This window comes from Lichtheimia ornata (assembly GCF_029851405.1).
Source record: "Lichtheimia ornata isolate CBS 291.66 chromosome Unknown scaffold00038, whole genome shotgun sequence".
Taxonomy (NCBI): domain Eukaryota; kingdom Fungi; phylum Mucoromycota; class Mucoromycetes; order Mucorales; family Lichtheimiaceae; genus Lichtheimia; species Lichtheimia ornata.
Window position 1 is genome coordinate 76,386 of NW_026695358.1, and position 15,995 is coordinate 92,380.

A 15,995-nucleotide genomic window follows, 5' to 3' on the forward strand; every position below is an offset into this window, starting at 1 on the left:
CCTGCATAAATGTTTTGCGATAATAAGTATAGAATGATAACGATAAGGTGGCAAATTAGCTTCCATGGAAACCCATGTACTGACAAGGATGGCCACGCGAAGGCTTTGCCGTCACCCTCTCCCCTACGGTGCACCAAGCCGGATAACGGGGGCTGCCATTGTAAACAACAGCATCTTCTATGGGTGCTGCTCGAGCCAACATGTTCGGTCTGATAAAAGGACAAAATAGCATTCCCACGCCCACAGAGGCCGACCCATAAGCGTAAAAAGCAATACATGATCCCATATCTACCACAAGGACACCGAGTGACAGTCTGACTTCCAACGGCTAAGGCAGTAGTCCTCAAATGCAATTGATAGGGCCATGATAGGGCTGACCACACTGTCGCATATGAATCATAGCTGCCAACGATGCTTTACACAAAAGAGCAAAACACCATCCCGTTCTACCCATAGCAAATGAACATCCGCCATATCAGTAGTAGCTGCCATCAAGCGACCTTCTTGGGTAGGCGTCATGAGGAGACACATCATGCATGCACTGCAACAAATAAATCCGGTCTTGATGAAATAGCACACACGAGGATATGCCCAAAGGTATCCGTACAGGTACTTGAGGAATGATATCCGCCATGGCACCGATAACAAACATTGCTCAAAGATCCATCCATAAAGAGACGACTTGCAGATAGCTGATTTTCCAGAGCACTGGAGTAGTACTTGACAACCACGGCCGTAAGATAATAGAAGTTGTTGCAGATTCACACAAAAGGGATGTTTAATACTTGGTAACGAGATCTATCGAAGGATGTAATAAGGCTTGCTGATATCGAAAGATGCCAAAGACGATGCTGCTTGATCCTAACATGGTTCACCTACATATAATAGATGCACCGTAAACAATCCTCCAAACATGTAAAACAACACTTAGCAATGATAGCTGTAATCCTGGGGAATTCAATGCAAGATGATCCACCTAGAAAGACACATGTCAACAAGAATACTTCCATCTCAAAGACATTGGAATGATACGTACATGAATCTCTCAATCAGGGTGCAACCACAAAGCATAGTAATAAGAAAGGCGCAATGCCAAAGAATGCCAAGGTACCTGCACTGCCTACTAGCCCCTTCCCGAAGGAAGCATGGTGCCAAAACACCGGATTTAACGGTGACATGAGCCCCTCACCAGCCGACTTTGACACCACCTGAGCCGTGGATCCGCATGCTGCAACTGCGAACAGAGGATGCGTATTTAAATTGGACTTGCCATAGCACCGTGAGCACATGTTTCCACAAGAGGTGGTAAGGGCAGCATGGTCTCCCCAAGACAGCACACAGTACAATAACATCCTTGACGTGCCAAGTGATATAGCCAAGGAAAAGCCTTCTTGATCCTGTTGCACATCTTCCATCGTAAGTGCACCTGCATGCGACACATCCCACAATGGATACTCTTACCTTGTAGTATTTCACAATAAATCCTTTCTTCAAATAAGAGCCATATCTCCATGCCATCCATATCATGATGCCGCTGCTATTCCATTGTAAAAGCTCGTTAATTCAGAGCACTTGTATTGTAAATCCAATGCTATACATACCAATGAATCTTGCCTCCAGCAATAATAGCAATAATAAAAGCGCACTGCCAAGGAATGTAGTATCCGTACTGCCTTCTAGCCTCCCGTAGGAACGTGGCGTCAAAACACCGGTTTTAACGGTGACATGAAGTCCCTCCCCAGCCGACTTTAACACCACTAGCCGTGGGTCCAGCCATGTTGCCAAGAAAGACACCCATCGTCTTCCAAGTCGAGTAAAGTATAGCAGTGCAATGATGGGAAGCATATACTTTGTTCTCCACGAAAGGTCAGAGGGTGCATTTTTAAATCGAAGTCGCACCGTGAGCCCAACGTAATATCCGCGTACCACAACATGGCCTTCCCCCTTAAGACAGTACACTCCATCCCTTGACGTGCTGCTGTGATAATAGTAATCGCCGAACGAGAGCCTATTTCTTTCATCAGTGCACTTGAAGGTGACAAATCCAAAAATGATCACTTTACCTTGAGGTGCTCCCAATACCATTCCATTGTTGCTTGCAAATAACCTTGTATCCATCCGATCCAGTATGTGCTGCTGCTGTTTCGTTGTAAGGCTCATTAATTAAGTGGTCCTGCATTGTAGATTTAACACCATACATACCATTGAACCAACGTACAACGTTCTTGCTTTGAAATCAATATCTTGTTACTGTCCACAGGTACCATCATCCAACAAGTTCGATCTACCATGAACACAATGTGAGATGCCAAGGGAAACCAATCTAAACGCGCTTTCTTGCCAACATACCCAAAAGAGGCAGTGTAAAGACGTGTTGTTGTGGACAACTTGAGAATGAATACACGAGACGCACCCATTAGATCTTATAAACGAGAGAGCAGCAACCTACACACGAGCTTCAGTACCACAATGTCAAACTTGAATAGCAAAATCGCTGCAGCGATTGACCGTACCTGTTGAATGGGAATGGAAGCTTGAAACATGGGTAGATCTCGTGCGTGCTTGTTGTTGAATGTCTGCAATTGGAAAGAGTCGCCATTGACCACCTGTTCACCCAATTGGCGCTGTACATTGAAAGGAATGCCAGCTGTTAATGCGTTGTAGTTCGCAAATGGAGACAAGCTTACCTTGCATTGTGAGGTGGGAGGAGTGTAAGAAGAAGGGGCTCGTTGTCGTTCCCAATTTGTTGCACTACACGCCGCCCCGCTTGCTACAGTTACTGCTGTGAATATTTATACCTTGACAATAGCCTATACACTTGGGTCAATGATAGCGACCATTACTCGAGATTTCAATTGAATACATTCCTTGTAATTAAGCTATACATCATTTTACTGTGGCAGGATTCGTCTATCAAGTCCGTGCACATCATCAATGCAGATTGACGCTACTCCTGGATTTGTGCAACCAATACGTGACTCCCCTACCAAACATACAAAATGCCACTGTATAAAATCATTGTCATTGTCATTGTCATTGTCAGTGTAAACGTCATAATGAATAACTCTTTCATGATCCGAGTCTCTTTATGTACTTCCTAAAAGCAATCATCATTCATTTATGCAGCAACCTGTAAACGAAGCGTGTGTGTAACCATCGCATGCCATTTCACTCAGCTCTTCATCATTCCGTTAATGCAGTCGACACCATCCATTAGGAGAAAGCAACTCCATCACGCTTAAAGCATATGTAAAACATAAAGATGCCTGTATCTCAAAACTTTACAATCAAGCGTGGGGTCTTTATGAGAACAAACCTGCTCGCCTTGGCCAACAGCACTACCATGTGTGCAAGTTTCACGTGAACAGCTGATAGCCATCATATAGAAGCAGCTCTAGTTACGTGCAGCAACTTGCTTTAATACATACGACCTCTTATGGATATGGATATTACTTTGGTACATGATTTGGTTATACAGCATGTCAAAAATGAGCCTTTGTTCTTATGTCTCCATTGACCTTTTGACCTTGATGCTATCATCCTGGGCGATTGGTGCATCCAATTTATGGCAGCCACTATCATCATCATCCTTTATGCAGCCTGTTAGCCATGTACAACAACCATCATCACCCAAATCCATGTTTTGTGCATAATTCGCCACCTCACATCCACCCATTGTACTTTGTACAATGCACATCCAAAGGATATAGCCTCCTCAAACCGATGTATCTCCCATTAGAGCAATTTGTTATACTTCTCAATCTACCTCTTATCTTGTGCATGATGTTGGATTAAAGGTTTACTTAAAGCGAATACGACATTACGTTGGCCAACAATTTCTCAGTTTCTATAGCTTACGAGACCTTGCTCCTTCCTAAATTCGACCTCGTCGTATGTGGGCACAACTTATAACATGGCAAATGCATGCTTGTACTAGAAGTATACCCACTTGTGAGTGCTGTGATAGAGGAAAAATGGAAAGAAAGAAAGGTCTGATTGAATCATTGCGTTTTGAACAAGGCTGTATTCTATAATATAAGACACCTCCGTTTTTTTGTGAATCCATTAAAGAGTTGTTTTATCAATATACGGCGGGAGATGCGTACATTACATACAAGACGTATAGATGATTGCAATGGCTAACAAGTCCAGCTTAAATTGATTTCGGATATATATTTAGAGGAGATAACGGGATATGGGAGGAAGAAGTAGCTACTATATACCATTGGAGTGATCATCCATACTATAGTACTCGGGATATTTACGTGTAAGCTCGACCAGCTCATCTTGCTGATATTGCAAGCTTGTGGGAATCGAATCGTACACATCAGTAAATAGCTCGGCCACGGCTGGTTTTGGTGCTTTCTCTGCTGATTTGAAACACTCAAGGACGTCTTTGCGGATATTGAGACGCAACTGGTTTTCATCTTCAGGCGACCACCATTGCTTAACCTCCATGTAGCGCCGAAGACGAGTGATTGGATTATCAAACTGGGCCCGCTCTTCGACCTCTTTGCGGTCTCGATATTTCGTTGAGTCGTCTGATGTGCTGTGGTGACCCACACGATACGTTTTGGCTTCAATAAGTACAGGCTTATTCTGCTCAACTGCAATAGTGCGTGCAGCACGAGTGGCATTGTATACTGCCCAAACATCATTGCCATCGACGACAACGGTATCAATTCCATAGCCAATACCACGTGGAGCAATGCCATCACCACGATATTGTTCGCTAGCAGGGGTGGAGATAGCGTAGCCATTGTTTCGACTAGATAGATGATATGAATATTAGAGTTTTTTACATACATGTGGCAAACAGGGACTCACCAGAAAAAGATAGTTGGGCAATGCAAAGTGGCAGCCATGTTCAAACCTGCATGAAAGTCACCTTCAGAAGCCGCACCCTCGCCAAAATAGCATATAGTGCATGCACCATCCCCTTGACGCTTGAGAGCGTATGCTGCACCTGCCGCCTGAGGAATTTGTGTTCCTAGCGGTGATGAGATGGTTTGAAAGTTGTGTTTGGCAGAGCCATAGTGTACAGGCATTTGTCGACCCTTGCCACCATCATGCGTGTTTGAGAAGCATTGGTTCATACATTCTTGCACTGTGAATCCTCGGTGCAATAGTACAAAGGCCTCACGGTACTAAGAACAAGAATCTTGTTATTAAGTATGCTACGCAAAGTACATTCAACAAGGCAGCTGTTTTACCTGACCAAAAACAACATCCCTTGGTAATAATGCCGCTGCACTACCGATCATGGCTTCCTCGCCATAGTGCGTCATGTAGAAGCTGATACGGCCTTGTCGCTGTGCTTCGTATAGAATGCCATCCATGATATGTAGCGTCACCATCTTGCTATATAGATCCGTCACTTCTTGTTTGGATAAACCTGGGTCGTGAGCATCATCCAACACACTGCCAGTATGGTCCATGACTCGGTATGGTTTCATGCCTTGTGCCAGATGCTGCATAAAATCCAGTTTGCTTGTAAATTTATCTCCTTGGCTCCAAGGTCCTTTTCTTTCGGGATCCTCCTCCATCAATCGACTTGCACTACTGGCACCTCCATTATTATAAAAGCGTTTACTGCTACTGCCCTGTAATACAGGTTATAAAATGATACAACACTAACACCACCGCCAAACTATATACCATCATGGTGTAATTACAATAACGAGCCCCGCCCAAAAAGCATCCAGGTGTATTATAGCGGGTAAATGAGCGGCATGCTTGCCATGTTTTGCGAGTAAGTGGTTGCATGATATCGCGGTTAGGTATGAGTACAAGGAGGAAAGTAGAAGGAAAGCGTGCGAATCTTCGCTTTACAGACACAGCTCGTGGGAAAAAAAAAGTCTCCTCCTTGTCATGTAGCACACTCTAAAGCATTTACTCTTTCATTGTTGTTATCCCGATTATCCAAGACTTTTGATTGATGAACCAAGTAGCACGTGTTTTTATTCATGTGATTTTTGACAAGGTGGTTCGCTTGCGTGCTGACCGGGAGGGGGTGGGTGCTCATTGACGGGGTTAAAGTACTGAGTTGATGTTTAGCTGCATGATTGATTGCTGGTTGGTGGTATCTTGTCCGCCTGTCACTTTTTGCTGGCATATGTGTACAGTAATACACAGCTGATTACAAGTAAGGATCCAAATCCCTTCTTTACGGTGAAGCCTTTTTGAGGAAAGCGGTAAGTGTTATGCATTTCAGTATGAAGGCATCGTAAGAGATAAACATGGTGGGCAATACATACATTGAGCCGAGTCGTTTGCGCAATACCACAAATGGCTGATACCATACACAAGTACTGCTCTTACAGCCTGCAAGATCCCTGTGGCGACCTATAAGACATTGTTAGCGTCAAAATGCATACATTTCATTAGCAAGATGCGATACAATACACTGCCAGTACGATCAATTAGCTCATAATAATTCCAAGAATGTGTAGCGTTGACGATGGTGATGAAACTGTACATGGTAAAAACTTGCCAACGAGTGACATCGGGCTGGATATGGATCATGTCATCTAAGTGTGGCACGGTGTATAGCCCGATATATATGAGGGCAAACATTGTCGTATAGAGACCATTGTAGAAGCATAGGCGTACTGGAAGCGGTGGTGGTTTCTGTTTGGAAAGGATGCAATCGGCATATACATACATGCATGCTACAAGAATATTGATCAGCGTGCCTAATCCCAGTGCCGCCCCCTTTCCTTGTGCAGTTACCGTAAAGGAATGTGCCACCTAGAGCCATAAGAGTGCCAAATGCCAATCCTCCAGACATATTGCTACCTGCTGAAGATGAGTAAAGAAACATACCATGAATAGCCTACGTACCTTGTGGCATAGTCATATTCTCAAAAGCACACAGGGTCAATCCTGCACTTGTACCAAAGATGGCTACCCATTGCCAAAAGGATAGGACACGATGTAATAAAAAGTAGTTGAGTATGGCACACCATATTACTACGCTGCTAAATATCACTTGGTACATCTACATGTACGAATGTCATTCATAAATCACCAAGCAGAGACCATCTAATATTGATCTAACGACTTACCCCACTGCCTATAAGCGAAAATCCAAGAGTGACAAAGGATCCAGCAATGACATCAATACTTGCAAGCTTGGCGACTGTGGTATGGATCACTGGGCCATCGACCGCTGTTTGACCTTTGCTGTGGTTTTCGGTGCGCTCAATCACAGAACACTGTGATCGATATGTTCATAATCAGCATGCACTGTTTGGTTTGATATCTCGTCGTTTACATTATCCATGAAATCCGTTTTTTCCTTGTCAGAAGGGCATGTCGAATGTTGATAAAGCGCGCGTCGCCGTGATACCATCCATGGGATCAAAAGGCCAACCATCACACTTCCAGTGTAACCAGACAACTGTGTGAAGAAGCTTGATCCACCTTGTATGTGTGTGTAGAGTTAGTCTCTATGGTATTCAATAGCATGGATACAATACCTACTGGCAGCTCCTGCGTAAAACAACCACTGCACGCCAAGTGTTGAAAAGATGCCTGTGGCCAAAAAAGAGAATTGATGGAAGGCAACAACCATGTCAAAGCGATCGCTCCCCATGATGCACCGTTAATTGGAGACTGCGTAAGTAGAGGAAAAAACAGGAAGAGAAGCTGCAAAAAAAGGCGTTTGAAGTGACGAGGGATGAATAAGGTGCATGGTCTAGTGCCAAATAATCAATTTTTAGAGGCTGATTTAAGGAGATGCCTTTGTCGCTTATACCCAGGCACACACATACACACACACGCACATGCATGCATGAAGAAACACCTCACCCCTGGATTTGTACTTGCCAACTTATTCAATCGCCTTGAAGGTGGCCTGTCAAGCTGCTCTTATATAAAATCAAGGAATCTCGTATATGATGATGGCTCATCAACAATGTCGGATTTACGAACCGGTTTCTACCTAGTAGTAATAAGTAGTAATTTCTCTACTCCTGCGTCCAGCCTAACCTCCTTTGCCCCTTTTGTGCAATTCCAGTGAGACGTTTATATATTTCGTCCAATTGACACGTATATCTAGATGCACCTAGCAATAATTATCAACACATGCTTTTGAAAACTGAAAATGTATATACATACATTAACCAATGTATGGATGGTCTATGCTTGCTTGATCTTTCTACGTACGTTTCCTTGGATACTGTTTCCTGGTGTCACGCTGATCCAATGAAAGCGAGTAATAAGATGCATTTCGTACAAAGTCACCTTTGTGATACATTACAAGAGCTACTTTTTGCTTTGCCGATCATATAGCACCTCTCTGTTGACCAATGAAAACGCGTAATGCACCATCGACAATTAGACTACCTTGTCTTTTTTATCTCTTTGGTGTAGCCTCACTATTACTGTCCTTTGCATTTATAAGAGATGGAGGGCCCATGTTGAATAAAACTGATAGCACCAGGTGAAGATGTTGTACTTGAAGGTAAACTAGTGTTTGTGGAACCGATTCAATAAAAGGGAATAATTCGGCAAGGCACAATCATTGGGAGATCAAAGGTCGCTATAGAGGCGGGAAGTGCTGCTTAAGGCGACTGCATGAATCGTACATCTCCCGCATTGTTACACTTGGCCCCTAATAGATACCCATCTTGGCAACAGGTAGTATGTGTGTGTCTGTGTGTGAGTGAAAATTGATACAAAAGTACAGTGTTTTCAATGAGACTCAACAAAGGAAAGAAGACAAAGATTCATTTTGATGATTAGGTGCGTGGTGTAGAGGTCTCTTCCTGGAGACTTATGGATGCATTCAATGTTGCTATATCCATTTCGTCTAATGTTTCATTACTTGCTTTGGGGCTATGAGCGTTTGCTCTCATGTATCCACCCTATTGTGATATTAAACTTACAGCAATTTCGATGTACATATGATTCCCTAAAGGATAGGGGACTTTGAGGCGACTCATGTCTCGAACAATTGCCGGGTCATTTCGGTGAAAGGTGCTTGTATGTCACGAAACAGCCAAGGTATGTCCATGTTGCCAACCCCTTTGCAATGGAGTGATTTATTACCAAGTACGTATTGTATCCTTCGTCAATCAAATGTACAGAAGAGCAGTTGAATAGAGATCACCCCCCCGCAAAGACACGAAAAGAGAACAATAAAGCCAACCATCACAATGGAAACCATAACAATGAGAGTAGGGAGATAACAACAATGGACAAATGAATGGTCAAGGTCAGACCTAATCCATTGGGTTGCAAGAAATGGCATACGTAGAGGGACAGGCCGCAACATCCAAGATGTATTGATCTTTCGAGTCACGTGTTTATGGATGGCTATCTGGGTAAACGAGCAATAACTGCAGGAATCATGCATGTGTGTGATGATAGATGACCTACAACCCTTGCTTAGTATGTTCGCCAATCCAGGTTGAATGTTGATCCACTACAAAGTATTGTTATCGTTACACTATGAACCTTATCCACCCAAACATACAATGAGGCATATTGTTTGGTGAGTATCGATTTTAGAAAAGCATCTTCATTATGACATTATTCACCCATGAGTAAGGTAAAAATAGGGGATTCTATGCCCCTACAATGAACAGGGGTTGTCAAGTGTCGTAGACACAGCTTAATCATCATAAAATGGTTCCCACAGCTGTCATTTAATTCTCCTTCTCATCTCATGTTTGTCACACCTACATTCTCCCACGCATAAATCTTATCCTATATGGCTGTCAGGTACATGGGCACAGACGCGTACGTAAGATTATGGGTATATCGAGAATACCATCATCGTTACTAATCATGGTGTGAGGGCGTGGGAGAATCAGGTTATAGCAGGATCAATCATTTAGTATAAAAAAGTGGACGTCTTCATTGAATAAAGGGTATCTTCAGTCTCACTTGACTTATTATTGTCTCGTTTTTGTAATCTCATTCCATTTTATTCCACTCGATCACATCAAGCAACAAGCAGAGCGGGTTATGCGATGGTAAGTGGGGCATTACTATTTGCACCATACCAAGTGCACCCCACATAAGAAGTCAGCAAAAAGTTTCAATGGATCCAAATCGTTGTGACTTACCCCCCAATGACACGGATATGGATACACGCCTCACTGTGCACCATGGGTATTGATTGCTTTACAGTAGCTCCTCGTCGTCGTCATCCGTCTCGAGTTCATCTTCTTCTTCAACTTCGTTAACTACTTCTTGTACTTGTCCACGGCTCATTGCAGCGGGTCGAGACTCAATGCCGCCATCGTTTGCCATGTAAAGTTCGAAAATGCGATGGATATTTGTACTTGCATTAATATCGCGATCGAATACCTATTCAATCCAGTTAAACACCACACTTCCCATGCTCGTGAAGCATACATACAAATTGACAGTTTGGACACCACTTCAAAGCATACACTTTGTTGCGGAAATCATGCACTTGTTCTCGACCAGGGCAAATAGAGGTCCAGTGTAGCCGTGCACCATTTTCATCCATACACCATTGACGAGGTTTACCACGTGTCCATGTGCCTTCAATATAATGACCTTCATCATCATAAACCGGAGCATTACGAAAATCACGGATGTATTTTTTGCTGTAAGTATATGAACGATTGATTAGGATGTGTGTTTCTCAGAAGTATTGTCAATGCTGCTTACTTGTGTTGGCAAACCAACGTCTGTCGCTCGCGAAATTGTTGCAAACGGCCATTACATACGTGGCATGTCACACTGGTACGGAATTCATCGACCAAAATGAGAAGAGCACGCCGTGCAATCCTTGCTCGGAGGGTCTAAATGGTAAATGGTGAGTCGGCATTGAATCATAAAATGATTGCCGTAGTAATAATTACCTCCACAGGTACTGCTTGGTGCCTTTTACTTGTAGCACCGAAACGCGCAGCTCCATATGCAACAATGGTCTCGACGTCAGCCTCTGGTTCTTTCATGGTGGTATCTTGAACAAGTTGCCGTTGGGCACGTGCTGCTCGCCTGGTTAGTTTGCGTTGCCTTTTGCCCATATCTCGATGATTGAAAGGAAGATCGCGTAGCTAGATATACCTAAGTTAGCCATCAAATAATGAAGTGTTTCTCTTGTTTACGTACATCCTCTGGATCTTCCATATTAAGAATCTGGTTGACTATAGATTCTTGAGCTGATACACGTGCTGAAAAGGTTGTACATCGTTGCTCCCTGTGCCTATAATGGCACGCAAAATTATGCAAACTAAAAGAATAAAGGCGTTGATATTACCGATAGCAGTACCACTTTTCTTACACTTACGTGTTGTGAAGAAACGATCTCAAATGCACGTGATCCAAAAAGTTTTGTAGATCGCATGTGCGAGCGGGAAACGCGCTTAGAGCCAAATATTGAGTCGCCATATCATCTGGGCTATGGATACGGCTGTGTAAGGTTTTTTGTCTTATCCAATTTGATAAAGAGCGATGTCTGTGAAATGAGTGGTGAATATAGCTTCCGAAAAGTGCAGCATTGGACACTTACTGGTACTCCTTGTTGGATATTTGCACAACGTGCTGTTGTCTTGTTTGTCGAACTTCCAAATGCTGTGTAGTATCGGTGCCTGTAATTATTGCTCTTATGCCTGGGAGATGTAGAGGATAATTAGAATATGTACATCACTATCTTTCATTATTATCCTACCAGGATCAATTCCGACAATTCTGGTTCCTTGCAAACGCTCTGCGTCCAATCCGCCTGGTTCTTTGTTCAAGTGGTACATCCCACGATGCCAATTTGTTAGGTTTAACTCTCTTGCATAATACCGCACATCAGCGGAAGTGTCTGGCATACGTTCTATTACGTTTTGATTTAGACAAGGACGCAATAATTAAAAGAGGATAATAGCTTACCACCCTGCAGTGAGACCAAAGCGCGGACAAAATGGAAGCAAACGCGTACACCATCCGTGTTCAGGGAGAATTTGAATGTTATGGGTTCGACATCAGGATTGAAAACGTATTCTTCATATAAATAACAACACCAGAGAATCAATAACATCCTTAAACATTTCGCTTATTCAGCATACCTGGAGAATATCGCATTCGCCTTTTAGACAAAGGATCGAGGTTGAAAAGCTGCTCAAAGAATTGCTCCTTTAACAAGGGATTTGTGTTTCCAGCTATGATATTTTGTGGAATAAACATTACTCCTCCTGGTCCCGGAGTATCACGCTAAGGCAAGCAATTAGATTGTGCTTCATTATGCATAGAATGGCTTACCCTTATCGCAGGAGGAGCTTCGAATACAATGTTTTCATTTCCATAGGCATTTCCATGGGCAAGACGGCAGACCCAATATAGCACTCTGATATCGATCGGTACGAATGAGATTTGCAGCTTGCCTATAGGTAGCACGGTCCATCGTTGGCTGTCAAGCCGCTCCGCTTCTTGAAACAAAATCCCAGTAAGATAACGCAATGCACCCGGAATGTAAGCGGCATTGACACGACGTCCAGGGCTCTTGCCAACTTCAGTGAGATTGTAACCAGCAAAACATCGTTCAAATTCTTCAAAATGGTTTCTAATACACGTTGAGGTTATGATATATTCACATCAATGATATGTATAAACGTACTGATAATACACCCGAAAATCAGCTCTTAGAGCCACTGGAAGGTCATCAAAGTCAACATCTGCCGGCTCGTCGTGATTCAGCAAATGCCTCACCATTACATTCGCTATAATTTTGTCAATGTTAGTGCTTTGGTATCATTGAATCTACCTAACATTTACATACCAAATGCTTGCGGCTGTCGCGGCAAATTGGGCTCAATACGATTCTGCAAATCGTAAAAATACGCCGTGAAGGTATGCTTCATATATTTTGGGGGGTTGAGAGCTAGGTGGTTCTTGATTGCTGCGGTTGGTCTCGAGTTAGCAATTGGTGAAGACAACATCAAATTTAGCTCATACCCGGTATGGCTTCTCCTCTTGCGAATAAATCAGCAAGACGACTTCTCAACGTGGGTGAATTGAAGTCGGGCGGCTCGTATAGTGGCTGAGGTATATCTATAATTCATCCCATGTCAGCTTACTTCAAAGGAAGCTTTGATCTGGTTCTTTACATACCTGGTCGATCGGGGTCATCCTCCGCGAAATCATCTGGATGTAGCAACCGAGATCGTTGAAAGCACCAATTGAAGGTCTGGATAAGGTGCAAAAAATGTGGCTCTGTAGCTTCCTATATATCACGTCAGAAACACAATGCAAAGAACTACATAACATGTTCATCTTCGATTACCTCGGTATGGGTGGGAGGTAATGTGCACAAGGTAAACGCTTTCCTCCAGTAACCCTGGTTCAATATGTCAGGACACGGCGTGCCTTCTGCTCCTTCTTGAATCCAACGTAACACGTCCATGTTCACCAAGTCAAAAGTATCACGTCTCACCACTGTGTAGTCTTCTGCTAACGTTCGCAGTGGATGCTATGCAACGATTTAAAAGTCAAATATCTTGTGTTACGCATACAGCTACTGAAGCATTGTACCTACCCGTAGCTCTCGATAATCATCATTAAGAACGGTTCTCAGTTTACAGTTCCGGGTCACAGTTCGAACGTTGCGGCGATTAGCGTTGGCACGGAATGCGTCGATGCGGTTTCTATTTTCATCAATTGCAGCTTGTTCGGCTTGTTGGCCATCTTCGGCTTGTTCGCCATCAACCTCCATTGGTTCGCCTTCAGCATCCATTATGATGTAACAGTGGAATAGTAGAGATGAGAAAAGGATGAATGTGGATTTTCCTAATGGTGTGTCGCACTTTTATATTCTTACACGGATCAAAAGACCTGGTGGAGTCACTATTGCATTGCACCACTATAGGTGATCAAATACACGTTGATGAAATGGCTACGTATTGCACGGATCAAAAGACCTGGTGGAGTCACTGTTGCATTGCACCACTATAGGTGATCAAATACACGTTGATGCAATGGCTACGTATTGCACGGATCAAAAGACCTGGTGGAGTCACTATTGCATTGCACCACTGTAGGTGATCAAACACCCATTGACGAAATGGCTACGTATTGCACGGATCAAAAGACCTGGTGGAGTCACTATTGCATTGCACCACTATAGGTGATCAAACACCCATTGATGAAATGGCTACGTATTGCACGGATCAAAAGACCTGGTGGAGTCACCAATTTCGCTTTCATTATAAAAGATCGATCCTTTTTACTTGCCCTTCATCTTATCCAATTACTCAATAACGACACTTTTTGTTTACTATGTACAACATGATCGATGTACTCCCTTATGACGTGCTTCTACAAATCTTTGCGCTTTTGTCAATCTTCGATGTTCTTCAATGCATGCGTGTTTCTCGACAATGGTATGCTTCAGTTCCAGATTATAGAACTGTATTTCCTGGCTACGTTGTTTTAAATGGAGAAAAGTACTGCGGGGAATACGCAAGATCTATGGCAAAAGTTGGCGACTGTGTCCGCTCTATAGTCCTTAAAAAATCTACTTATCACTCGGAGACTGATGGTATGATTGGATCGCTTATTCCACGTTTCTTTCGCAATATATCAACTTTATGTAAGTGGATGCTATGATAACTATCAGTATACCCGTAGTAATGACGGTGATGATAAAAAACATAGTTCTCGAGGACTGCGGCATACAAGCAGACCTAGGAAGGTGTCTGGGGAAGTTACCACAACTCTCTTATTTGAAGATATCACCCGACATTTTTATTCCAGTGACAACAACATTTATAAAGAATATCCTTCGCCATTCACCAAATATTACTTATTTGAGTATCGGTGGAGCTACTGAATTCATTGCCTTGTCTAACGGTCAATTTGCCACACGTGCTCCGGCATCCAGATGCACCGATTTACGACTACTTTCTCCGCCATCCAGCTGCATCAATTTACAATACTTGGACGTGAGGGGATGCGAAATTACTATCGTCGACCTCGAGAAGGTTCTACTTGGCTGCATATGCCTGAAGTTTCTGGGTGTGCGCAACGAAGGAGACAAGGTCCAAAACAGAGCTATAATGGATAAATGCTGCCATAATCTTCGACAACTATGCTATTTGCCGTACAACTTTCAGCCTGTTACCGCATGTTACGATGAAATCGATGATCGGCAACCAGTCAGCAACACCATTTCTTTACGAGCACTGGACATCGATGTCACCGATGCAGGTCGTTTTATTGATCAGAGCAATCTCAAACACTTGTCTTTGCTGCATTGTTATGGTGACCTCATGCCAAACGACCATCCATGGGATATTTTTTATCAGAATCGGCATTCATTGAATTCAATCGGTTTAGCTTTGGGGGTGGCCGAGGTGGAGGCGTACATATCATCTCTGGGATCATTTCAGCATCTGACATCACTCCACTTATACTTGTCTGAGGTGACGTTGTCGACAGATATTTTCAATCAACTACAGGACATGGCCCAACAGCATCCATCGCTACAAAGCATTGCACTATCAATCGCACCCATTCCACTTGAAAACCAGATCAGAATGAATAGCGCTAAGGTGTCTTCCATTGCAAGAATCCCTCATCTTAGGCGCATCGACATACTATCTTGGCGAGTACATGGTTTATCGTTACTGCAATTGTTTTCGATCGCTACTGTTTTACAACACATTGAAGTGCACATGGCTCCTCTGCAAGTTACATCACCTATGTTTCTTGCTCTAGCAAGGTTACCGTTGGTCACACTCGTTTTGTCGTCCGAAGGATATCGATTACTCGGTATTTTAGACAATGATGGTTTATCTTATTTTGTTGACCACCATGCTGGACCTCTCGCTGTAATGACTGTTACTGGGAACTTCCATGTTGATAAACCCACTGCCAAAACTCTAGAGTATGCTCGAGAGAAACTAGGAAATCGATTTAGGGGATTAGCTGACAATTTGAAGTTAAAATAAAGATATAGCTTCGTCTTTGTGACTAATGCATACAATACCTTCTTACTACGGATGATTATGGATGAATTTTTCTGC

At 43.1% G+C, this 15,995-nt stretch overlaps 4 protein-coding genes across 4 annotated transcripts; 1 reads left to right on the plus strand and 3 right to left on the minus strand.

The window, feature by feature from the left end:
- Positions 1–4,215: 4,215 nt before the first annotated feature.
- Positions 4,216–5,766, minus strand: O0I10_007667 (uncharacterized protein; the record flags this gene model as incomplete). The annotated part of the gene is made up of 4 exons (XM_058487681.1): positions 4,216–4,768; positions 4,828–5,147; positions 5,214–5,603; positions 5,659–5,766. 4 exons carry the CDS (start codon positions 5,764–5,766, stop codon positions 4,216–4,218), a joined length of 1,371 nt encoding a protein of 456 aa, XP_058341503.1.
- A 332-nt stretch (positions 5,767–6,098) lies between these two features.
- O0I10_007668 (uncharacterized protein) lies at positions 6,099–7,597 on the minus strand (the record flags this gene model as incomplete). The annotated part of the gene is made up of 8 exons (XM_058487682.1): positions 6,099–6,178; positions 6,258–6,345; positions 6,406–6,671; positions 6,733–6,801; positions 6,844–7,000; positions 7,068–7,217; positions 7,277–7,425; positions 7,486–7,597. The coding sequence occupies 8 exons, from the start codon at positions 7,595–7,597 to the stop codon at positions 6,099–6,101; spliced, it is 1,071 nt and encodes a 356-aa protein (XP_058341504.1).
- Positions 7,598–10,134: 2,537 nt separating this feature from the next.
- O0I10_007669 (uncharacterized protein) lies at positions 10,135–13,705 on the minus strand (the record flags this gene model as incomplete). The annotated part of the gene is made up of 17 exons (XM_058487683.1): positions 10,135–10,320; positions 10,373–10,586; positions 10,651–10,784; positions 10,845–11,042; positions 11,098–11,218; positions 11,276–11,443; positions 11,498–11,597; positions 11,657–11,809; positions 11,866–11,976; positions 12,042–12,186; positions 12,235–12,535; positions 12,590–12,692; positions 12,752–12,871; positions 12,928–13,023; positions 13,084–13,195; positions 13,256–13,441; positions 13,508–13,705. 17 exons carry the CDS (start codon positions 13,703–13,705, stop codon positions 10,135–10,137), a joined length of 2,646 nt encoding a protein of 881 aa, XP_058341505.1.
- Positions 13,706–14,247: 542 nt separating this feature from the next.
- Positions 14,248–15,920, plus strand: O0I10_007670 (uncharacterized protein; the record flags this gene model as incomplete). Its single annotated transcript, XM_058487684.1, has 2 exons — positions 14,248–14,560; positions 14,626–15,920. The coding sequence occupies 2 exons, from the start codon at positions 14,248–14,250 to the stop codon at positions 15,918–15,920; spliced, it is 1,608 nt and encodes a 535-aa protein (XP_058341506.1).
- Between the last annotated feature and the right edge of the window lie 75 nt (positions 15,921–15,995).